Raw genomic sequence first — 25,344 nt, forward strand, 5'->3', positions numbered from 1 at the left:
TCTCCAAATAAAGAAAGGTACAATGTGTCATAATTGAGTGAACATGGGTTTAGCAACCATCAAGGATTACAATGCTACTCATGAAGGACCATATCCCGGACTAGTAATACCACACTCTCACTTTGGGATCTCTTTTATTATGTCACGATCCCTTCTGAAGAAATTATTGAATGAATCATTCTGGATCTTCCGCATATTCATGGAGTAGAAGAAGAGGATCCCATCGTTTTGAACGAATCTGACTCTTTTTGAATGCACAGGGAAATTTGGGAGGTGCTGGACTTTTTATCCAGAGGAAACCTCCGGACAAAAAGAATCAATTCCTTCAAAATAAATTTGTATGATAATTAATTCTTCATTAAAAGCATTCAAATGGAACAAACATTATAGAATCTCGTTTATTTTAAATCGCAGTAAAGGGAATGTGAAGCTCAACAACATTCATCAAACCATCGGTTCCCGGATCTAAGTAACGAGTTTTCTACGAGTTTGGATGAAATTGCCATAATTTAGCCAAGAAATACTATTTTAATTGGGAATGAGTAGTGGACCACACCTAAACATTAGGCGGCCCGCAATCCCAGGTTGGAAATCCCTGCACCATGTTATCAAACTGTTTGCAATGAAATTATATCTTAATCAAATCCTTAATGATCAATTTTATTGGAATGAATAGTCAAATAATTTAATTACTCACAATCATTTTACCAAATAAAGTTAAAATTACCATTGTCAACTATTGGAAATTTGATAGATTGCCGGGGCATTTTTTCAAATGCCCAATTGTTCACATTGCCTGTAACACATACATACTATCGAAATCTCAAAATGTAATGAGTTCGAACCAGAGACAAAGTAGTGAATAAAATTAGTATATTAATACGAAAAGTAAAATAAACAAACTGAACAACGATCCTAACAGAAGAAGGTATAATTACTACTCCTTTATTAATTAACTATCATTAGACATAACGTATTATTCATGTCAGAAAATACTTATGGATCGACGAACAAACATGATATGAGGAAAGAGCATAATTATATCATTATTCAAACAGAAAACAACCAGTTAACACGTAAACATAACATATTTTGCTTAGCAAACTCTAAGAGAATATCAATTTCAACCAAAAAAACACAACGTATAAACCAAGGTTTATAGAAATACAAGGTTATACCATAACCCGTGTAAGACTGTTGTTTGACTTCTACCACGCTTTTAATATTGACGTCATAGTGTATGAGGGGATGTGTGTTTTGTCAAAATCTGTCTTTATTCCAAGGAGTCGGTACGATACATCAAATTGAAAATTCGAGCAATAGTGAGGTCATACACTATGATTGGTTGCGTGTTTTGTCAAAATCTGTCTGTGTTACCCAGCAGTCCGCACTATACATCAAATTGAAAATTCTAGCAAGCCTGATTACTTGATGGTCTAACCTTGTATTTCTATTAACCTTGGTGTAAACCTAATTTATTAACATTTTAAGATAAGATAGTTGAAGGCAAATGTACCGGACACCATATTAGGCTATATGTTTTCAATCAATTAATGTATGGCACATAGAAAAATATTTCTTTTGTGCAATCTAAACAGGCAAATTAGAGAAGAATAAAAAGATCAATTTTGAGTTAAAGTAAACTAATAATTACAGCGTGTCATGATATTTGAATGTTTAATGAGTTAACGACTTTCTATTGAATCATTTCATAATAATCAAGTAAGTCCTTATGCTTAATGAAGTTTAGCTCATAGGCTTTATAAAAGAGCCATAAATACACAATGAGTATCGAGTACAATGTTTGTCATGAATAATACATAAGTCCCTTAATTCCAATTCTCAATTAAAAAAAGGGTGCCTTTTTTTAACCATTTAGTTTTTCTAATGAATGCCAACCATGTGGAACTACATATGCTCTAAAGTTACAGGAGATGAAGGCTCGGCTCCACAAATACGGAGATTGTATGTACTTAAAATAATTATAACAACAATCATTGGACTGGTGCTCTTGGCCACATTGGTAGTGCAAATGGTGAAGATACTCACCAAATACTCTGAGGGTCCGACCTATATATCCACAATCATTGATCATCAAAAAAAAGTGAAGAACTATTTGTTTAAGAATTATATCATTAAGTAGAGGGGCGTCCGTAGGAGGTGGGCTGGAGTGGGAATAAACCCTTTCAAATTAAACAATTGTTCTGTTTACTAGAAAATTTAATATTTGAAATTTAATTTTTCAATTTATATTTCCCCAAAAAATTTATTTTTTGTAAAGAGCAGTGGATTTTTTAAATTTTTCCAACAAATTTAAATTATGAAAAAAGTGGTGGTGGATTTTAGGATTTTTTTCCAAAATTTTAATTTTTTAAGAATAATTATGAGATTTTTAAAATTTATTTTCGAAAATTAATATTTGAAATTTGTATCAAAGTTTGAATAATTGATCTTTTTTTTCCAAACATTGAATTTTTCAAATTTTTTTCTCGAAAATTTAATTTTTTGTGAACAATGAAGGATTTCTTAAATTTTTTTTCTCAATAAAATTATTTTTTTGTGAACAGCAGAGTGGATTTTTGAAATTTTCCCAAAAAATCTAATTTTTGGGAACAGCATTGAATTTTTTAAATTTTTCCAAAAAATTAAATTTTTAAGAATAGATTTTTGTATTTTTTTTCAAAAAATGATTATTTGAAATTTTATGAAATTTCATTCTTTGAAATTTTTATCAAAAATTTATTATTATAATTTTTTTTCTAGCAAAAAATTTAATATTTGAAATTTAATTTTTGGATGTTCTTATAAAAAAAATTCCAAAAACCAAGCCCACTGATATATAACCCTGCAGACGCCCCTGAAGTATATTATAATTACTCATTAATTGTACTAATTTCTGTAACCAGACCAATGTGCAGTGTTGGATACTATTACATTGTTGAGTAATAAGTAGAGATGGTTTTTTTTTGTATAAGCATGAGGTGAATACGGAGCGAAACATATGGTAGACCGCAATACTTAGTTTTTTTCTAAACACATATCCCTCTTTAGTAATATCAGATTTAACAAAGAAATATTCAGGGCTTATCTTATCTAGTTGCACATATTTTATTATTTTCTATTTTTCAATAGTAAAATTTAAATGGGAGGTTTTGTGAGGACATATATGTAAAAAAATCATTTGAAAATAGTGGTCGGAACAACTTTTATTCAATATGTGAGTCCTTAGCTTTAATAATAGCCTCAATACGAGACTTAAATCTCTTACAGACCTTGGCTATGTAGTCAAACTCGAGCTTGATCCACTCCTTCTTGATGAAAGCCTCTAGAGAATGGACACTCCTATAAGGAGTAACACACACCCCTAGATAGAGTAGTCCAAGGGATTCGCGTCTGGACAAGAGGGCAGCCACATATTAAGGTCCCAAAAGTCCGGAAATTTGTGTTGCAGGAAGGCCTGGATCTTACCAGTGGGATAACACGGTCTTGACTGAAAACAAAGTTGTATCGAACTTTTCTATAGCCCAAGGTTTTTATCCAGAAGTTCGATGTAAGCATCTGCCTTGAGCCAATTCTTTTTCCAATTGAGGGAGAACAGACTTCGCCTAGATCATATGTTTCTGAGGATGAGACATTGTCTGAATGTTCGGTTGTGATGTGACAGCTGTTCTGCTTATTCCCAGTGGCATCAACGATGAAAAAAAATCATCAGAAAAGAGCAAAACTATGGTGATTTTTGGTTGCCTATGTGAAAATTTAGAATCTTATTTGCTCTTTCCAACCGGTTAAACTGCCTGAGTAAACGCTCATCAGATACCATGAAAGGTGTTGTTTGCTTAAGACCGCAGGACTCAGCTTACTCTGTTCAGAGATGAGATGTCTTGCTGTACTCCTCCGTAATTTTTGCAGCAATGTAATTAAAAAGTGTTCACCACTAAATAAGATAACCCCTGTATAATAAGTTATTACATATTACTCAAATCAAAAGTAATTACTTATTACTTCCTTAATAAAGTAATGTCCTTTAGCTTCTTAGAAAAGTAATATTCAGTTAGAGTAAGATATTACAAACAAACTCGTTATTACCCAACATTGGCGGAATGACACGACTTTGACAGAGAATGCCATGGCAAAACTTAGCGCCCATATTGTACAAATTTACAAAAGTATATATATTTTTTAAATTAGCTCTTTGTTTGGGGAATTTGGGATCTTCTATTACTTTTTTTTATAATAGTAAAAAATTACAAATCATATTTTGGTTTGGCAACAACCTTAAGAATATTTCTTTATTTCCTTCTCTCAATTTTTTTTTTTTTTTTTTACTGAATTAATACACTCGTTAACATCTGCTGTTTTTTTTTTTGTTTTGTTTGTTTTTTTTGGTGTGGGAGAATGAAATTACTGATGTAAAAAGAAAACCTTCTACATCAATGGAATAAAAAGATTATAATTATATTTAAATTGATATTTATTAATGCATTTTTAAATCAATTTACAGCAAAGATAGGCAAGAATTCTTCTTTTAAAGGGAGATGTTAACACCTCCGAGACCTATTAAATAATTAACAAAAAGAAGAAGAAAGAGCACGCGCAACCACCGGTTTCTTCTTCTTTTTTTTTTTTTTTTATCACTATACTTAATTTTTTCTTTACATAGATACAATCTTTATTTATGACGCGTGGTAGCTTTAGCTAAGTATGATCGTTGCTACATAGCTATTTCTTAGATAAAGTATAATTATTTCATTGACTGACAGTTTTAAAAAAATTATTTAATTTTTGCCTCTTAAACTTTTTGCTCGGAGTTATTAGGGACACCTATTTTAATTAAACTAATCATTTGGATTTTTATAATTAATTGCAATTAAGATATGGTTCCCAAAAATCCTATGGCCCACTTGAACTTGCTATATATTTAATTTATTTCCAATGATTTTTAATTGAGCGGGAGCGCGCTCACAAAATGAGTAACTGCGCGCGAGCGAGAGCACGCTCACGATTCCTTAAGTGAACTAATGCTCTATTTTCAATTATGTTATTACTCTATAATTAGATAATGTTCCCTTCTTAACAATTGAATAATAATGAACACAGCTTTGGAAAAAAAAATATAAAAAACCTATTCAGATTTCAAACTGACAAAAGCCCCACCCGCTATGTAGGTTGTATATTTTATACAACTCTGTATATTCATATATATATATATCAAAAGTTATTAAAGTACTTTTTTTTGAAACTATTGAGATTGTGTAAAATTCCATGGGTAGAGTTATTAATTACTATATGTATACTCTAATTTGTTTCAATCCCCTCTCATTTTTCATCAATCCTAACAATTATAATTACTTGTATTTATTTATTTGAGACAAAATAATAATACAAAATTGATACTCATACTTTTTAACAAGTTTTATTACTTTCATTAAATCTATATCGTATACAGAGATAACTTAAAAAACGTATCAATTTAATTTTTGATGAAAGATTTACATAGTTTCTGATAGTTATTTTAAGTAATATAACATACCTAGTCAATCATTCATTTGCTATTATTTTTAATTTTGTCGATAGAGGGTAAACTTGAATGTCCGGCATTTCCTTTATTTTTTGCTTAAGGCATCATTTTTTAATTAAACAACATTTAAACTTGTTGTGGCTTGATAGGTGCAAAATTATTTGAAAAATTACTTAGACTTTGGACCCGCAGCTAGATGACTCGTTTAACTTGACTGAGAATGAATTAAAAGACAAATTATCTTGAAAAATATGGAATTCGTAACTTTATCTTGGAAGGGGGCAAAGTGCACTCCCAAAGAAGATGCAGTTGTGGATTGTATATATATAATATTTTGTTGAATTAAAAATAAAGGCTAATTTACAAATTTTAATGAAATATCAAATTACGAATTCTTGACTTGATATATACATATTATATATATTGATATTTCAATAATCGATACTTATCCTTAGGCCAAGTTCCCAGCAATAACCATTTGCCCCAATAATGTAATGTACAACACCTCCCGGCTAAAAGAGCATGGATTTGAGTCAGCAAAGGACTATAACGATGCTCGAAATGGAAGGCTCATTTCCTGGACTAGTAATACCACACTCTCGCCTTGGGATCTTTTTAATTATATCACTATGTCCTCTGAAGAAATCATTGACTCCATCATTCTGGATGTTTCGCACATTCGTGACGGAGAAGGGGATTCCATAGTTTTGAACGGATCTGACTCTTCGTTGAATGCAAAGGGTCATAGGAAATTTGGGAGATGCTGGACTTTTTATCCAGAGGAGAACTTCCGAACAAGAGGAATCAATTCTGTCAAAATGAATTTGTATGACAATTAATTATTCATTCACAGTATTCAAATCGAACAAGCATGATTGAATATCTTTTATTTTAAATCGCAGTAAAGCGGATGTGAAGCTCTACATTCATCGAAACCATCAGTTCCTGGATCTAAGTGGAAGAATGGGATACAAAGTCAATTTGGGGGAGGGTCACGAAACACAAATCAACTATCAAGACATGAAAATGCTGGAGAAGGAGAACAATGAGGAAGGAAATTTCTATTGCAAGAGAATCCTGTATGATGAATGCATGTACGGAGCTGTGACACAAATTATGTTACAGGAAGCGGGGTGTGTGGCTCCATGGGTCATGGACTCCACTCAAAAGTACCATCCTTATTCATAGATTATAATATAATTATCCTTTATTTAATATTATATAGAATCTGTGATGACTTCCCAAATATTAACAAAACCTTCTGGATAGCCTGGAATCGAATCACTAATCAAGAAAAGGATTGTCCCAATCCTTGTGACTTCTTCCTCATCAACATTGGAGATAAAAACTTTCTCAGACTGGAGAATCCGAATACATCTTACTCATCCTATTACTTTGCATCCAAAGGTAACGATGACCCTCATCTTAATAATTATGTCATTATTTTTAATCCCACATACTGAATCAGTGACTCTCAATGAGGAACACTACCTCTACTCTGGCCTGGTTCTATTCGCAGAAATCGGTGGGTACATGGGTCTTCTCCTCGGACTCTCATTCTTGAACCTTTCAGAGATTATTGCCAAGCTTTTCCAAAGGAAAATTGACCAATACAACAGGGAATACCAGGAATTTGTCTTCATTCAAGAAAGTCAACAAAAAAGTCGAATTGCATAAATTTTCTATTTCTCAAAATGATAGATAAATAGTAGTAGAAGCTTTTTAACAACATTAGACATTTGAATATACGAATAATATAAATAATATTTATGATCATAGAATAATTAAAATGGTAAAGCTTTAATAATATATATCAGATGTGTGCGAAATCAATAATATGTATGTATTACAATTGTATATGGGCTACGAATATCATTCATAAGTAAATTAGAGGGAGGAGCTAATGAATGTATAAAATTTGATTTGATTTTTTGCGAAAACGAAAGCAAAAACCAAAAAAACTACCAACTATGCCTTTTGCTCTAATGTAAATAAGTAGATAGGTGCTTTTCAGAAATCCCTTTCTTTTTCCATTTTGTAGGAGGGTTCAGTTCAAAGTACATATTTATGTAGTAGTCATTTTATCATCCCAAGAAGTATGTGCATAGCTCATTAATTGCCAAAATTAAAGAAAAATAAAATAATAAAAAACAGCACCTTCAAATCTAGCTAAAAATAAAGCTCAGCCACCATAAAATAGGATAAATGTACATACTTCAATACGGATCTGCAATCTGTGCCTCGTCACGTTCGATCCATACGTTATCCTTCTAAGAAATCACACAATATGTATGATAAACATAGCGTCGTATTAAACAGAACGGATCAAAGAACTAATAATATGCACTTTTTTTATTGCATAAACGCGTTGAGTATTATTCCTCGTCATTTTGGATGTTGTAAGATCATTAGGGTCTTACAAATTCGTGCTCTCCGCACTTATTTTTATATTAGCAAGGTCTTGCTGAACGGATTTGATTGAGTCAATATTGGGTTTGGCGGGAATGACTGGTTTATTAGTACTACTACTAATATTGGATTGGTAGAGATGATGATGATTTGACACACTGACATTTCCATTATTCCCATGTTTACTACCTCTAGGAGTAGGAACAGGAGCCCGAGTGATAGAACTACTATTAGTATTATGATTAGAGTGAGCATTGGATGTAGAAGAGGAGTTGGAGTGGTTGGACACATTATGTTGCACTAAACCTGATATATTGGCTCGAGATGTCACTGGGGTTCTTAGAGCATGCTGACATAAGCGTTCAGACATGGACACAGAGGATCCAGAGATAAGTACACCGTCGAAAAAGTCAACGTCAGGGTTCTCAAAATAATAGTCCACGTTTTCAATTAAGTTAGCAACAACGGTATTCACAAATTGAGAGTTGGATATTCCATTGATGGAGGAGGAAGAGGTTATGGGGTGAAGTTCCTCGGGTTGCCATAATAGATTTGGAGCAAGGACAATACTTAGGTTTGATATAGTCATTTTATTCTCTGAAGACTTTGATGCAATGAAGTTGCAAAATTGAAATAGATAATTCAAGTTTTCTCTATTCTCGCGCGGAAGTTTAGAGACAAGATCTTTGAGAGAGGGGTTCTGCTGCTGTTCACTTCGTTTACCATGTTCTAACCAACTTTCATAGTTACCATCCAGCAACGGTGAAGGAAGGTCTCTTAAGTATGTTTTGAGAGCTCCAGCAAATACGTGATGGTCTTCTATTTGAAGAAGTGTGTTTCTGCCCCATTCTCCAGCATCAAATATCGCCTTCAAATGTTTTATTTTCCCAGCAGAAGCCGCCACACGAAATAACCCTTCTTCCTCTAAACCAAGCTGGATGAGGCGGCAAACACAGAGTTGTAGGGGGATCGCAATGATTCTCCCACTTTTATTAAGGTGAACTTTAATATCCTCTCCATACACGGGAATTGAGCTAGTATCAATCAGAGATGAGAACCGTGAGGCCTGCTGAGAGATTTGCTCAGCTACATGTGCATGATATTCCTTTTTAACTTTGAAATAGGTGAGAAGTATTCGACCTATTTCAGGCTCTTTGGCTAGAAATTGAAGCATTAGGGATGCAAGACCATCACGGGAGGAGTCCACCTTGTTTTGAACTTCATACAACTCTTCTTGAAGGTTTAATTCTCTCTGAAGAGCAGCAGAGTCTTCCGTGGATCCCCCACTTCCTCCTCCTGTGGATGTACTCGAAGAACTCGCAGAAACTGATGCATTACTATTTTTTACATGAAGTAACCGGGACTTGATTCGATCTAAATCACTAACACAGCGTTCTAAATTCCGTTTTTCCTTCATAATGAGAGGCCAATGATTATCCAGAATGGATGTTAATTGCTGTATGACTAGTTTCTCCACTTCAATCTCATACTGAATTTGATTTGCTGCAAGATTATTCAATAAATGTCCGGATTCGGAGAGAAGCGTTCCAAGGAAGGACGTCTCATCCTTTCTTGTAAACAAACGACCATTTTCCTGTATTGTTTGTCCAACAATGAAATCTGTTGTTTTACGAATCCTTTTCTCAATTGCAGCTCCATCTGTTCCTTTATTATTCCCTTCACTCAGCTTCTTTGTCACGCTTTGACATACCTAAAGAATCATGCAAAAGAAATTTATACATTTTTAGATGTTCATGACACTTTTTGTATGTTAACACTTAAGGCTGTTTCAAATTCTATTCTTTTGTAAAAAGTGTTTTAGAGAGATGTGTTAATAGAAATATTCTTTTTACAATTTGGCTTATATTTTTCAACCATGATTCACTGCCTACATGCCCACGTTCTAGTGTTGATTGAAAGTGGGAAGACTTTTAGGGGGGAAGAGGGCATCGTATATATATATATATATATCCCATAGAGATATCTGAGTTGAGAATGAACCCTCTCCCTTCCTTCCTCCTTCTACTCTCATTGTACAACAAATCATCAAGTTTTTTACTATTATCTCTTCATTGCATATCTCTCCATTTATTCAAAGGGACAAAAATCGTCGATTTTGCGGAAAAAAATAGGATTTATTAAAATAATCTCTTCTTCTTTCTTTCTTTGCAAGATAAGAAGTTAAAAGAAACAATCCGTTCCATTCCCACAAAATAAAAAAGAAATCAGATTAAAATGTTGGGAAATTAAAACTCCCACAAAATAAATGTATTTATAATTTCGTCATTCAGATGGGAAATTAAATTAGAAATGGAGGGATTTGATTCATTTACTATGTTTGAGATAAACGTTGGACTCCGCCTTCCTTTATTATTTCTCTCAAGATTAAGGAAGCAATTAACACTAATACGTTTAAAAGGATTGATAAAATAAGAAATTTACTTGTTTAAGACCCAGAACTTTCTCTTCTATTCGAAGCAAATCCTCATTAAGTAGCTCCGTCTTTTCCGCACGATTGAGATTTTGATCAATCCTAACCTTGAGTTTCTCAATAGACTTCTTCATCCCTCAGATTCGTGTATTATTATTATAGAAAATGAATCCCCACGTCAAGGAACACGGCACTATTTAGTAATTACTTGGGTGATGTTAATTGTTAGTCCATATCCCCTGGCTGTGATAGTTGATAGTAATTAGTAATGCCTCATTCGCATGGATGATAATAGTATAATAATACCACCTTGCTCCTACTTAAGCTCAACATAGCAACCCTACTTCAAATTCCAGGACGACTACTCCACTTGCAATGCTCTAATATTCACAAATATGAAGGAGAAGCGATTATTGCGGGAGCAAAAATGAATCAACTTGCATAACACTGCACTAAGCTCTTACTTGAGTCAACAATTGGATACTTTGTAAGATTTTGCGCAAACGGTCTAGTTATGCGTGCGCAAACATTCACTCAACCATTCAAGCCTGTATGCATTGGACTGCCTGCTTCATTTATAATGTTTTAGAGCAAGAAGTAATACAACGGTTAATTTAGGAAATTATAACATTTTCGATGATAAAATGAAGTAGATACTTAGTTAAATAGTAGCTTTCTTTCTATATATATCACAAAAACATGCATGGCTAGATTTATTACTTGTCATTAATTATAAAGTAATAATGATGCTCTTCGTAGTAAATGAACTGAGGGTAGATGTGGATTTGAACTATCAAATACAAAGTAATATTAATTTATTCACATTGACGAGCTAGAAATCGCCCTGTACTTGTTTTTTCTTCCCTCGGGTTATAGTTGACCAATTTGATGTGCATGGTTTTTTCTTTAATGACAATGTATGCATGAAATTAGCAATTGGATTGACGAATGAAGTTTCTTTTCCCGTCTTTGTATTAAAAGTCTGGGGATGAATATAACACAGGATACGTTATTGTTCCGCTGTGGTATCAAACTTAATTGGTCAGGATTTTGAAATTAATAGACACTGAATTAACAATGATGAAATCCAAGGATATTAATATTTACAAGTCTTTAATTCTAACAAATCAATGAAGCATTCATCTAATTACAATATTCATTCCATGATTTACATTGAAAACGAAAATAGTTCATGCAATTAGAGTCGTTATGTAAATAGAAGGTTGCACAACATTCACTTGTTATCATTGGCCGAGAAGGGATCATGTCAGCATCTAAACTCATTAGACACGCAAAGTAAATATAACTACATTGATATAAATAAAGATTAGTGTGAGAAATATGTGCATATTATATTTAATAGTAGCATCAGAGCTTTTCGATCCTTTAATTCAACATCCAAAATCTTTAAGACTATGAGTACTAGTCATATGGAATTCACTGCTCACAAAAAACGTCACTCGGAGATGAGGCCTGTTCGAATTACAGGGATAGAACAGTTGTCACCGACAGTGAAAGGATTTACAATGGAATTAATTGAAGTATGCAGTCTGTCCCTTAATTTAATTTCCAATAAAAAAATATATTCATAGAGATCAACTAAACATCCTTATGGATCTTTCCTTCCTGGACAATGGATGGATTTGTATATTCCTAAAATTGAACAAACTGGAGGATATTCTATGTGTTCAAAGCCATCTAAATTTGAGCAACACGGAGTACTTGATTTAGCTATAAAGTACTCCACTTGGGCCCCAGCCCTATGGATGCATACTCAGGCCCAAGTTAATGATGAACTTCAATTACGTTTCGGTAGAATTGATGTTTTTTTATTTCTTATTGTCAGACTAATCTCTTGAGTTGTTTATAATAAGGTGGAGACTATCACTATCCTAATGTGAAAATAGAGTCGAATGTTCAACACCGATTAGTACTCCTTGCTGGTGGCATTGGAATCAATCCACTCGCCTCTATATATTTCGACGTGTTCGAAAAGAATCTTCCAAACGTTAGCACACATCTCCTCTACTCAGCCAAAACGAAAGAAGAACTCATTTTTATGAAGGATTTCAACTCAATTGCGGACGCTAATCCAAGGTTTAACGTAAAATACTTTACAACAATGACTGGACCGAGAATAAGCGTGCAGGATCTACTTGACGCTACTGACTCCACAGAACCAACTTATTTCTTCATCTGTGGACCTCCAGACATGATCAAGTCAATAAATAAATTATTACTTCAACAAGGTATCCCTAAAAATAACATTTTCTACGAGTTGTGGACATAATAAGACAATTTTATGTTGTTTTTTTTTGTATTTTGTGATTTTAACGATTCATCTTAAATACATCAAATATTTTAGTATTTTCTGAATGTCTTTTTGTTACCGGAGGATTTGTTGACCTTGAGTGTATTGAACTTGACAGTTTTTGATAAGGGTCTACATTCCCCGACTGTAAGGACATCACCGATTTGGACATCCCTGAAAAAAGAAAAGAACAAAGGATACATATTATAATCGTGATAATGAAATCCTTACAGTTAATGATATATGTATAACTTACCGAAAACAGGGTGAGAGATGAACGGACATATTCTTATGTCTCTTTTCGAAACGATTGTATTTCTTGACATAGTGGAGGTAATCACGACGAATGACACAAGTGTTCTTCATCTTCAATTTGGTGATAACTCCGGTCAAGATGCGTCCTCGGATGGATACTTTTCCAGTGAAGGGGCATTTCTTGTCGATGTAATGTCCCTCGCGAGCCTAATTTATAAAAATGAAATTAAAAATTTGTGAATAGTCTGTTTATTGAAAGAAAAAAGGAAAGGAGATGAATGGAGACATGTACAGAGAGAGAGAGAGTTAAAGTCAATGAAATGAGCGTGCACATACTTCTCTTGGGATCTTAAATCCAAGTCCGGGATTAACGACAAAGCGGGACTCAGTCTTCTTGAGACCACCCTTGCGGGCCAAAAAGATGGTGGGTTGCTTTTGGAATGCTCTTTCGTTCTACACACACAGAGAGGGAACACAAAGGATATGCAGAAACAAAAAAAAATAATTAAGTAAGACACATGCAAAGGCTAATGAATAAGAAAATGAACACACAATGATCTAAAAAAAGAGGGAGAGAGGAAGGAAGGGGATTTCATCTCCACATGCAGCATCACTCCACACAGAACCGGGAGGGATCTGTGATCCGTAATACTACCTCCGAAGGGAGCTTAAAGCCCAAACCAACCACACGAGTATAACGTTTCAATGAACAACTCCTCTTCAGAGAGGTTCCAACCTTTTTACGATTTTGAAAGATCGTAGGTTGCTTTTGAAATGCTCTTTCTTGCTAGTAAACAGTTCAGAAAAATACAAAGATCCAATTAGAAAATTAATTCGGCATTTCCTTTTCTATTGATATATAGTATTTATTATCCTTCAAAGCAAATGCATCCAAGGAGCGTGGGACAATATCCAATTGTATCAAAGAATCCCCATCCCTTTAGAGATCGTCCAAGGATGCATTTGCCAAAGTTGATCATAAGTGGTTCATGGAAATCATTATTGAAAAAATCCTTACCTGATCAGCCATGATTCGCTCGGTGTCCAAAGGGGAAAAGGAAGTTAGAGAGGAAAATCAGGAAAAAATAAACATAGGAGTTCGAACCGGGTATTAACACCCTATATTTACTGCAGTGTCATAGAGCTAGCTATTATTTATATATGTGTACAAGTTGTAAATTGTACAAGTTGCAAAAAAAAATAGATGACTAATATTAAATGAAGGGTGTACCGTACTTGGGATAAAGATCATGCAATAATTGAATATTCCATGGATGGTTGATATATTAATTGTGTCATTTTTGACTATTTTATAAGAGATTACTCAAATGTAACTATTCTGTGGCACATTATATAGTTCAAATGCTATCAGCTATTATATTACTCTTTAATACGTAAGAACCATGTAATTTCAATAGATCAAAATGAAATGATTGTATCAATTAATCATCGGTAATAATAGTGAACAACGTTGTAATTAAATAATACATTTTAGACGAATTACAACTTGTACTTAAATAATACAGTCATAATAAGTAACTAGCTCGATATTTTTATCAACAAAATAATCTATCTATTAATATTCGAGTTATTTAAATAAAATCATATCAATTATTTTAAAATCTCTTATTCATAGATCTAAGTACAAATATACATTACTTGTAAATAAATATTATTATACATATGTTATATATGGTTGATTAAATATGGGCTAGGATTTACAGGAACAACTTTAAACAGATTTTAAAAAAATCGAAGCGCGCCTCAGACTTGAAAAGTCTACTCAAATTATTATTTGTCAATGTTAAATATTTTCTGTTATCTCTACATTGATATTACAATTAAAAAACCTTCCTTTAATTGAACAATCGAAGGAATAACCATGTCTAAAAGCATTCCAACTCTCCATGTGATAGCTGCAGCCTGTCGACCTACCAATGGAATCGGCAAAAACAACACTCTTCCTTGGAATCTCCCTACTGATCTGAAATACTTTAAAACGACGACATCTTCCACACCTGACTCTAAAGTGGCAGTCATCATGGGACGTCGTACATGGGAATCTATTCCTTCTAAACTCAGACCTTTAAAAAACAGAATCAATGTTGTTCTCACAACGAATTCAAACTTTGTTGCTGAGGGTGCAATCCTTGCTAGGTATTTTAATAATAGCATATACATGTAATACTTATCCAATACATAATATTATTTAACCTTTAGTTCCCTGGAAGAGGGTATTAAGAGTTGTATGGATCAGGCAGATAAAATATGGATCATTGGAGGAGCAAATCTGTACAAAGAGGCAATGCAATATTATAAATGTCAGATATTCTTGACAGAAATTGACAAAGAGTTTGAGTGCGATACATTTTTCCCATCCATAGATTCTACAAAATATAAAGAGGTATCTGTGAGCGAGGATCACGTCGAAAATGGGATTACTTTTAGATTTAAAAGATTTGAAAGACTTTTACAAGAAAATAATTGAAATACATCGTTATTATCTGATTGATAAATGAGTCATTAAATTAAAATTATATAAATTATGAGCGTTTTTACGTAACGTTAGTATTTTAGGGTTCTGAACAACCAAGTTTTAATGCAACGAAAACCCTTGTTCATTAATATCAAGGAAAATAGTCAACTTTTGTACGTACAAATGGGACCAACAAATAAAAGGGACTCATACCTTACTCTCTATTAAACTTATATCTCACTATTCCCTAGTTATATTAATATCCGAACCTAAAATGTAATAAAAATAAGTTATTACATCGTATACATTCGTATTTCCCTAGTACGGATAAAAATGAACTGTTACAATAGAAATAATGATATTTTTTTTTCCTAAAGTCCTAAATTTATCGTCCCTAAGCAATCAAAAAATTAATTATAGAAATGTAGCCATTTTCAGGGATTTTTAGTACATATTACTTTGATTTATTTCAAATATCTATGTTTTTTATTGACGTCCAGTAGTATTCAGTCTTTTTTTTTCTTAAAACCATTATATGAAGGTGCATCAGTAATTATTGGAAATTTGTTCATTTTGTATAGCAAAAATAAAATCAACTTTGAGCCTCCAAGATGGCGTCTTCTTCATTATGATGCAATTTATGACGTTAGTGAAAATCCTCTAGACACAATATCTATCCGTTGTTGTCAAGTAGCGTTTGTTGTACTTTTGTAAAAATACACCTAAAACATGTACGTTAACTTCGTATAAAATATATTCGTATAAGGACAATTTGCATCATGATTTTTTTATTTCTTTCAAAGAATAATAGCTAGTTGTACAAGTTCAGGAAGGAAAGAGCTAATAGTTCATTTTTTATAAATTATTATAAGATCCATAAATAAGGAAGCTAAAAGAAAACATCTTATCTATTTGGCAGAAATATGTGATTCTGGCCAAAAGAAACCTTTCTCTCTTTGAGGGATGATATGACGTCATACCAATAAAACAAAGTCTTTTTTATAATCAAATAACAATATTATATGCACCATTTAAACTGTTAACTAGTGTATTTGTTTTTGCCTAGCTTATTATAAATAAATGAAATTTGATTTATTTATAAGATTACGAATTCTATTTGGCAATGAAAGCATGCAGAAAATGACAAGGATGTGCGTTATACAAATAAGGGTTTTAAGGTTGCGTACATGGTCGAAATTGAGGAGTAGTCCATAATATAATTATTTTATTGAAGTTTGCCTACACTTGGGAGCCAATAAAAAGGGGTTGTAGAGAGTTAGGAGAAAAAGGAAGAAGAAAAAAGAGAAAGAGGCGATAAGTATTTTTTTTTCTTCTTTCTTCTTCTTGCAGCTAATACTATATTAAAGTAGTTGGAATAAAATAATGTAAATCCTGAAATATGTGAAGTGCGTTACATATTATAAATATTAAATAAAATGAAGATCTGCGTTTCATTAATATTAAGTTACTATTTCTTAACGAATATGATTATATAATATATATAAAAATGTTTAGAGACTATCTTCCTTGGAGATTATTATCTAGATTAAGTGTCGAGCAGAAGTGCACCTATTTCCTTATGAGCATTGTCCTGGTTCACGTTACGGGCCTTTTCTGGATCCTTCTCTCCGACTACTCCTAGATCACGAGTCTCCTTCTTCGGAGGAGTCCAATCATCTGCTAATTAGTTGGACTCTAACTTCCCTTGCTTATATTTGAGGCACAGGTGAGCGCCGTTCCGGATCCCTTCTTCTTCTCTTCCTTCTTACTCTATGTTGTATACTTCTAAACCTTACCCATGCTCAGGAGTCCAAGTCTTGAGTAACTCACTCAATATTTCATCAGTAAGAGTACAATTGACTCTTTAAAAACAAACGATCTTTCTTATACAGGGATATTTTTCATTAATACTCTCTCTTATTACTTATTAATTATTTCCTACTCATCAATCTACACACGCATCATCAATTCTTTTTCGCCTGTATAGGTGTATATTATATGTATACGTCAATTAGGTTATATCAGAGCATTGAGGTATGTATTACATTTATAGAACATAGCTTGTGTTGTCAAGTTAAGGACAACCTTTTCATCACGTTCAATGCCCACCTTAGAATCCCACCCATCCCCTACCCATTGAATTTAACTATCGATCTACAAGGGCATTAAGGGATCTTTCAATAGGATTTAAGCCTAATAATTATATAAGCATGTTGGTCCTTTTCTCAACGATATTATTACGTCATTTTATTTACATTTTGAATTTAATATCTATTGCTGTCATACTTTCATATGTATAATTATACTGTCTCCCATAAAGAGATGATTTCAGGTCTGTATCTCATTTTATTCAAAAGTGATAGTCGGTATTGCGTTTTGACTTTTTATCTTAGCCTTGAATCTTTTGCTATATCATTTTTTATTTATTAAACCTGCATAATGACACCAATTTGAGCTCAGTCGTTCAATATATAGTCCAAAGTTATGGTTGATAATGTATTTTTAACGTTTTGTGCTACTTTGACCTCTCAGAATTGAATGGGCTCTAATTGTGACCATGTATAATTCTCGTAGCATTTTAGATCAAAATTAATTTGTAATTTTTGACGTATTATTATTGTGACCAACAGAAAAACATAATGTCCCTTCAATTTCGTTGGCAGAAGTACAAGTGAGAGTGAGGATTTGCGGTATATTTTATGATGAAAATGACTCATTGATAAGCATTCTGAAGCACATTTTAAAGATCATTTCCCGTTTAAAAATACTGAATTTTAACGGATTAAAATGAAATATTGAGCATGTACTAAGCAATTAAAATAACTGGTATTGTAATTAAATAATGTGTTATGTGACGTGTAAATCGTTAAATCGGATCGTACAACTTTGCACAATCCATGAGGAACTGACATATACGGAATTATAATTTCCCTTTCTCAAAATTAAGAGCCCCAGAGATCCTTATATTAATTCTTAGATACGTCATTTCGGGAACTTATTTTGGACTTCAATGGTTAGGGAGGGATGATTAATTATCAAAATATCCTACGAAATAAGTAGGAAACAAGACATTATCGCGCTAATTACACAATGTGGATCCAGTCAGGGATTCAATTGATGATAGTTAATAATAAATTAAAATAATTGTTTTAAGACAACATCTTTTGTGCTTTATTTTCCATTCTAACGTGTATTTATTGACTATTATTATCAAGTACGTTTAAAAATAAATACAAGTCTCGTCATAGTTGCAAATAACTGAAAAAATATTGTGAAATTTATAAGCTTGAAAATATGAGTCACAAAGTGTCTTCGAGTAGAGAGAGGTCTATATTTGTACTTAGTGACATTACATAATTAAACTTTTTTTTTGTCTGATTAGTAGGTAACTATTTAAAATAGAAACACTTTAAGTCAAAGTAATGGTTACTTAAATGTTCCTTTGTATTCAAATAATATTGAAATTACCTATGAATGTAAAAGACAAAAATTATAATACAATTTCTTGCCCAAATCTTTGTTTTAAAATCTTGGAATTTCCCTTCTATATTAAACAATGCGAGTTAATAATGTATGATGGAACGCCTTGAATTCAAATAGTTATATTTAAATCACTTCGTTTTATTATAGTATGCTCTGAATACTTATATTGGTACATGTATACATGTTGTAACTTGTATAGGGAAGTTGTACAAGTTACAATTCGTGTGTCTCATAACGACTTATTCAATTACAAAATGGGGATTTCTAATAGCCAAATACAATTTGTGGCTATGATTTCATTTTTTTTAATATTATGTATTTTATTTACGAGCAATATAACTAGGGACATTTGAACAGAATAGTTATATTAATGGGTAATTTTCGTTTAAAATAATTAATATACAGGCCCTAATCTAAATGCTCCTTCATTTAAGACTATTAAACCCATTCTTTATTTATAACTTGTACAATTTGCTTATACAAGTTACGACTTGTTCACAGTATACATTTGCGGTACGTTAACACAAAAGCAAGCTAGAATAATTTTTCTCTAGATTGGGCCTATATTTCATTTCGTGGGTTGAGTGCAAAATTGTCGTAACTCAAATATTTACTTAACATAGCTAAGCATGGAAACTCCCACTTCTTTCATTACGAAAAAAGGTGTTTTCCAATTTAACCAATCAAATGGATCTGAGAAATTCATTTCCATGGTCTGGATGTCTTTGTTTTTAAGTATTAATGTTAAATATTGGACTTCCAGGATGACACTTTGCCAATAATAATTATAATTTTTGAGCAACGCCCATTTGGCCCTCGGTTTATATTCTTCAACAAGGAAATATCGTCCATTTCTACCCGCAAAGGGTTTTTATAAGAACCCTTTGTGGGTATGTGTTAAATTCCAATTAAAGGAGTCAAAATGGATTGTCATATTACGGGGAAAGGGGCCATATGGCGGCCTATGTAAGTATCTTGAATTGAATAAAGGGTTTAAGCTATAGTTACAATTCTTGGGGTTTAAATAAACTTATCCCATAAATTTGAATAATTAGCCCTATAATTGATTTAAATAAATCTATGAAATTGTATTTGTGTAAAAGTGGATTTTCTCCTTTTCTTGCTTTTTTTAAAAAGATTGTTTTTATATTAATGCATCTCATTTCTAAATCCCCCTTAATAAGCTAAATGATATTGATTAGAATTTGTCTCAATATTTCCTTACTCTGCTTAGAACATATTATAGTGGAAACTGCCTATGTTTGAATTCTTAGAGGTTGTCGTTTCTTGTACGCAAATAATGCTAAAAAAGAAATAGCGGATGGGTGTTTATGAATGACTTGTTTTATGCTCAAGAAAGAAAACTTTGAGTGCGATAAATTGTGGAGTAATACTAACATAAGTGGAATAAAGTTTTGAAAGAAGGAAAGAAAGAACTAGAAGAAATAAGCGCGATTTTTTAATAATATGAACTAATAGAATCTCCCCAGTTATTCTCACAGTCTCACTCTTCTACTCCTTTTTGCTCTTATTACTAATTAGTTACTTATAATATCTACAAATGTAGCTATATATTTTTGATATTCTTATTATCATTCTGAACCATAATTGGCGTAAAAAGGAGGTACCATGGATCAAATTGATTTTATAATTGATTGGTGAGATGAGATACTGCAATCTAAGTGTGAAGATGTTTCTTTCTATTGATGATTTGTATCCTGATAAGTAATTATGTTTTTCTAATCTCTAGGTGTAGTGATCGTCAAAGACGTCGTATTAATCATCAACACGGTGAACCTATTTACATAAGGAGTCCTACCGCTGTATCACCTCATTCTAGAATGGAAAGGTTTAAAACAATATGGGAGCCCAATTCCCCGGATTCCCTGACTGACATAGTTACGCGATACTGTCTACGAAATCCCAGCACTTACTCTCAGCTCTTTGAATTTGATTCAAAAACCAATGAGGAGCGATTACTTCCCGACAAACCATTAACTAAGCATATCACATTCAAATCCGTGGAAGAAGTATTGATGGGTAAGCCGAAGAAAGATTCATTTGCCCCTCGGTAAGGAGTTATTTGCATTCTTTGTGCTAAATCATGTTATACATATCTGTACAATTTCTCCCTTAATTTTGTAGAGTCTATCGTCGTTTACATCCTGGGATTCATTTGCCCGCAGTCATATGTGAAAAATTCTTTTCCATCGCTCAAGAAGAAGGGATTGATGTAAATGATGCATTTATAAATGTATTTGCAGATACGGAGTCAACTCCGCTGAGATCTGTTAGCATCAACGGCTCATCCATTACGAATAATGGGCTTGATATGCTCCTTAAACATAGACTCCGAGATTTAGAAATCCAAGATTGCTTGGATTTAAATACTCGTTCATTTGGTACAATGAATGAATACTCGAACAATCTTGTGAACCTCACCGTTGGTAGACTAACGGATCTCCTTCCACATGTTGTGGCTACATTTTGTTGTCAATTTGACGATGAGTGCGATTGTGAGGGACATCCTTTAGATTATAATTTTAAAGCATATCGACTCTCTTCCTTGTGTATTAATGACATTGGATCCTACCGTGGAGAACATTTTATAGAATTTCTTCTCAAGTCACTTGTTAATTTAACTCATTTGGACCTTTCGGGACTCTTTGCTTTTCATCACATGCAACATGCAGAATTCCTGAAACAAGTTCCAAAACTTGTTTCTCTCGTGCTATACAACGTTATCGGTATTGAGGCTGGACTCAAGGACATTTGTCAGCTTAAAAAATTAAAGTGAGACTCTCGAGATTTATATTTTGTATATTCATTTATTTAAAAATGTCTCTATTTCTAGACATTTAGATATAAGCAGACAAATGGAGTATTTGCAGAGGAGTGCAGATTTTAAAAATCCATATCACGTATTGAAAGAAATTTCAGAGAATCTTCCAGAACTTGAATCCTTGGATATATCTGGCACAAATTTGGATGATTGTGATGTGTGTGATGGGAAAATAGACAGTGGTTGCGATATCCGTGGACTAGAGTCTCGGGTCGGCAATCCTTTGCGGTTTTTAGGACTATACAATACTAGAATGGGAGCATGTAGTCGAACCAATATACCCGCTCTTGAGGTATGTTCTTTGTCTAAATATTTGTAGTGTTGGCGTTTCATATTATTATTATTATTGCAGATTACTGGAGATGCGAATGAACGCCAAATAATAGCAGCTGGTCGACATTACATCGATCGACAAGAAATGATTTATAATGTTTTAAATGATTTGTATCACATTTTCCGTTTTGGAACTTGTAACAATCTGAAAGAGGCTTTGGACATTATTGTTCTTGGTATGCAGAACCATATAACAGATAGTGTTATTCAAATATCCGGCTCTGCTAGTTTGTACTACGTGCTCACAAGTCCAATCAACACCCTTATTAATGTGAAAATGAAAAGAAAAATAATTGTGACACTATTAAATGCTATGTTCAACCATAAAAAAGACTCAGTAATGATGCGAAACGGATGCATTACCCTTTGCCAATTTGACATACCCAAAGATGTTTTATTTGACTATGAAAGACTTGTTCGAATCCTCCTCTATATTGTCTCTCATCGGAGTAATTCTCCCGAGAACATGGAGGAAAGTAATTTCCTCGAAAGAGCTTCCATCTTCTTGCTTAATTCCTTGGCGTGCCAAGTCGATGGTCAGCAAAAACTATTGGTGGGATCCTTGGGAGCTATGGAGAGAATGTTGGACATTATTCGACATCGTGTCGATAAAGAGATTTGTGATCACGTCATGGAAATAGCATGGTCCACCCTCTGGAACGTAACTGATGAGACCCCAATTAACTGTAAGAGATTCTTGGACAATGGCGGAATGAAACTCTTTCTTCAATGTAAAGACGTTTTCCCGGATCGTCAGGAACTCTTGAGAAACATGATGGGCCTCCTCGGAAATGTTGCCGAAGTCCCTTCTCTCCGTCCTCAACTCATGACACGAGAATTTGTGGCAGAATTCTCCATGCTATTGGACTCTAATACCGATGGCATTGAAGTCAGTTATAATGCTGCTGGTGTGCTAGCTCATATGGCATCAGATGGACCATCGGCTTGGACCATTGAGGATCCTTCTCGAGTGGAAGTCCTTTCGAAAATGGTTGTTGCCATTCAGCGCTGGAACCTTCATAGTTCGCGTAATATCAACTATAGGAGTTTTGAGCCAATTTTGCGTCTAGTTAATGTTCATCATACTCCACAGTGCCAGCATTGGGCCATGTGGGCATTAGCCAACCTTACTTTTGTGGATAATAAATATTGTGCGCTAGTGGAGCAAGAAGGAGGACTAAGTCTCTTGGATCAACTCTTAAATGGCAATTTCGGATCTACCTTACCCTATTCTAGTGTTCTCGAATTGGCAGCTACCGTTCGAGATAATGTTACCCGTTGGAAAAATGGAAGGAGTTCTTCTCCTATTAGAAATAGCCATGAGGATGGCGGAGATGATAATGATGCAATTGATTAAAGCTTAATTAATTATCTAATTCATTCAAGCAGGCGTATCTCCTTCCTTTATTAAAGTATTCTTGATCTCTTAGTAGACCAAGAATTGGAATTATTGAATGAGCATCATCCTTTCAGATTCATTTACAAGCAGCAGGCCTACCCTAAACATTTATCTTCCTTTCTATAACTACATATTATATGCATAATTAAGTATTATGTTAGTCATGTATTTTCTATTTATTTTATATTCATACATAGAAATCAATCACAGACACAATATCATGTACTGATCAAATGTTATGCTGAATTAGATCTCTCCATACATTTTATGATCAAGGATTGATCTGTATGAATCTTATGACGTTTTGCTTTCTAGATGCTCTTCCTCCTACGGGTTGTACTCATTCGCCATTCAATAAATAAATAGGTACATATAATTATGCGAGTCATGAAGAAGGAATAAAATCCGATCATTTTTATTTTATTTATGGGCTCTTCGTTCGATCATGTACATGTATAATTAATGCCCTATAGCTTGAGAGAATATAATATATATTATTTTGTCATAATTGTAGCTCAATAAATTGTCACTAAATTTAGTGTTTCTTTCTCGTACTAGATAATATAATGTTAGTGTTGTTGGAAGAAGGAAAATCCCATAAAGGGGATAAATTATTATTATCTAGTTATACTAGCAAAGACGTACCCGACGTCACTCGTCCCAAGGAGAGAGAGAGAGGGAAATCACAGTGAAAAGGCTCAAATTAATTGAGAAAAGCTATGAAGAATAATGTTGTCGAAAAAATAACCCTCTATAATTGGTTCATTTATACAAGTATTGCAAAAATTGTGTAATAAAATGTTCTGCAAATTAGATATACTTTTTTGATAAGTTATATTATTAATATTTTGTCCAAAATGTATCGTTTTGTGCCATTTTTAAAAAAAAATTGACTTTTTATGAAAAAGAGAGAGAAAAAATGTAAAAAAATTGAAAAATTATTCAGAAAATGACAGATATTTCAGATAAACATCCATTTTTATAGGTGAAATTTATATGCAAACGAATCTTTAGACAAACTTAATCGGATTTACTAATCCAATATGTCATTTGAAGTTAATGTTTTTGCTCCTAAAAGAAACAAAATTGCAATTTTCACCCATTTCTTTTTTTGCCCATAAATTTTTTGATTTTGAATAAATTTAGAAAACGTAGTTGCTCGTATAGATGTTTTTTGTATCACCAATCACTTTTTGATTTGCAACTCAGTCCCCCTTATATATCCCCTCCAAAAATCGACATTCCCGTCTTTGCCTGGCCAGGTTCAAAAGAATGACCATCTAAAATTTCAGCCTCTTAGGTTCAACGGTGTGGGCTCCTATAAAGACATACAATTTGCAATTTTGTACAAGTTGCAACTTGTATACGGTAATAGAACGAACAATATTGTAATTAAATAATAACGAAAACATTTCAATTTGTACAATTTGCTTATACAAGTTGTATTTTTGTACATGAAATATTAGGGAAAAGTACGTGTATTAATAAAAACATACCCACTTATAAACCAGGTTTTTTATTATTATTATGCTACGTGGATTGTCCGGCCCAATCATTAAACATCCTTTGAACTCCGCAGCTCCGAGGGATATGAGTATTGATTATCTAATAAATGCATAATAAATATAACACAATGCTCGAATGTTTGGAATTTATCAAATTTAATATTAGGGCAGCATTTTTTGAATTACTATTTCAATAATATAATGTATTGTACGTGGCTTGGGGTATTGCATGGTTATGAAAGGCATCCAGTCGCTAACCATAGGAAAATGCACCTAATGTGCGATTATATAAATCGTAGGCGAGGGGCACTTGTAATATTTAAAAGACGCACATGGGTTTATTAGGATGATTGAATGCTTTGGTATACCTATTAATTCTCCA

The 25,344-nt window shown here is 33.1% G+C and overlaps 6 protein-coding genes across 9 annotated transcripts in view; 4 read left to right on the forward strand and 2 right to left on the reverse strand.

Moving 5' to 3' along the window:
• Nucleotides 1–14,092, reverse strand: part of RpS11 (ribosomal protein S11) — a 91,065-nt gene extending 76,973 nt beyond the window's left edge. The window contains exons 1-4 of one of the 2 annotated variants that reach the window (XM_040721804.2): nucleotides 13,943–14,092; nucleotides 13,261–13,377; nucleotides 12,926–13,131; nucleotides 12,669–12,843 (exon numbers count right to left, since the gene is read on the reverse strand). In XM_040721804.2, the coding sequence (XP_040577738.1) occupies nucleotides 12,720–12,843; nucleotides 12,926–13,131; nucleotides 13,261–13,377; nucleotides 13,943–13,954 (459 nt within the window). In that variant the 5' untranslated portion in view covers nucleotides 13,955–14,092 and the 3' untranslated portion in view covers nucleotides 12,669–12,719. Of the gene's footprint in view, nucleotides 1–12,663; nucleotides 12,844–12,925; nucleotides 13,132–13,260; nucleotides 13,378–13,579; nucleotides 13,712–13,942 lie in introns of those variants that run through there. The other variant, XM_040721803.2, reaches the window with a different exon arrangement.
• Nucleotides 1,794–7,375, forward strand: LOC121126469 (uncharacterized). 2 transcript variants are annotated; one of them, XM_040721800.2, is made up of 5 exons: nucleotides 1,794–2,104; nucleotides 5,974–6,344; nucleotides 6,421–6,687; nucleotides 6,744–6,925; nucleotides 6,987–7,375. In XM_040721800.2, exons 1-5 carry the CDS (start codon nucleotides 1,892–1,894, stop codon nucleotides 7,193–7,195), a joined length of 1,242 nt encoding a protein of 413 aa, XP_040577734.1. In that variant the 5' UTR covers nucleotides 1,794–1,891; the 3' UTR covers nucleotides 7,196–7,375. The 2 variants fall into 2 exon arrangements, with proteins under 2 accessions (XP_040577734.1, XP_040577735.1); XM_040721801.2 differs by lacking the exon at nucleotides 1,794–2,104 and adding an exon at nucleotides 5,807–5,836.
• On the reverse strand, nucleotides 7,183–10,898 carry LOC121126468 (rho GTPase-activating protein 17). The gene is made up of 2 exons (XM_040721799.2): nucleotides 10,370–10,898; nucleotides 7,183–9,638 (listed from the first exon to the last, which is right to left on the reverse strand). The coding sequence occupies exons 1-2, from the start codon at nucleotides 10,490–10,492 to the stop codon at nucleotides 7,935–7,937; spliced, it is 1,827 nt and encodes a 608-aa protein (XP_040577733.1). The 5' UTR covers nucleotides 10,493–10,898; the 3' UTR covers nucleotides 7,183–7,934.
• Nucleotides 11,494–12,725, forward strand: LOC121126471 (oxidoreductase NAD-binding domain-containing protein 1). The gene is made up of 4 exons (XM_040721802.2): nucleotides 11,494–11,654; nucleotides 11,722–11,899; nucleotides 11,951–12,170; nucleotides 12,233–12,725. The coding sequence occupies exons 1-4, from the start codon at nucleotides 11,623–11,625 to the stop codon at nucleotides 12,646–12,648; spliced, it is 846 nt and encodes a 281-aa protein (XP_040577736.1). The 5' UTR covers nucleotides 11,494–11,622; the 3' UTR covers nucleotides 12,649–12,725.
• Nucleotides 14,093–14,098: 6 nt separating the features above from the next.
• Dhfr (dihydrofolate reductase) lies at nucleotides 14,099–16,171 on the forward strand. The gene is made up of 2 exons (XM_040721834.2): nucleotides 14,099–15,081; nucleotides 15,145–16,171. Exons 1-2 carry the CDS (start codon nucleotides 14,807–14,809, stop codon nucleotides 15,410–15,412), a joined length of 543 nt encoding a protein of 180 aa, XP_040577768.1. The 5' UTR covers nucleotides 14,099–14,806; the 3' UTR covers nucleotides 15,413–16,171.
• A 545-nt stretch (nucleotides 16,172–16,716) lies between these two features.
• LOC121126510 (protein zer-1 homolog) lies at nucleotides 16,717–23,995 on the forward strand. Of its 2 annotated transcripts, none has more exons than XM_040721833.2 (5): nucleotides 16,717–17,126; nucleotides 20,634–20,954; nucleotides 21,029–21,676; nucleotides 21,738–22,017; nucleotides 22,078–23,995. In XM_040721833.2, exons 2-5 carry the CDS (start codon nucleotides 20,725–20,727, stop codon nucleotides 23,413–23,415), a joined length of 2,496 nt encoding a protein of 831 aa, XP_040577767.1. In that variant the 5' UTR covers nucleotides 16,717–17,126; nucleotides 20,634–20,724; the 3' UTR covers nucleotides 23,416–23,995. The 2 variants fall into 2 exon arrangements, with proteins under 2 accessions (XP_040577767.1, XP_040577766.1); XM_040721832.2 differs by lacking the exon at nucleotides 16,717–17,126 and adding an exon at nucleotides 20,361–20,541.
• Nucleotides 23,996–25,344: the final 1,349 nt, after the last annotated feature.

Source organism: Lepeophtheirus salmonis, chromosome 11 (assembly GCF_016086655.4).
Source record: "Lepeophtheirus salmonis chromosome 11, UVic_Lsal_1.4, whole genome shotgun sequence".
NCBI lineage: Eukaryota > Metazoa > Arthropoda > Copepoda > Siphonostomatoida > Caligidae > Lepeophtheirus > Lepeophtheirus salmonis.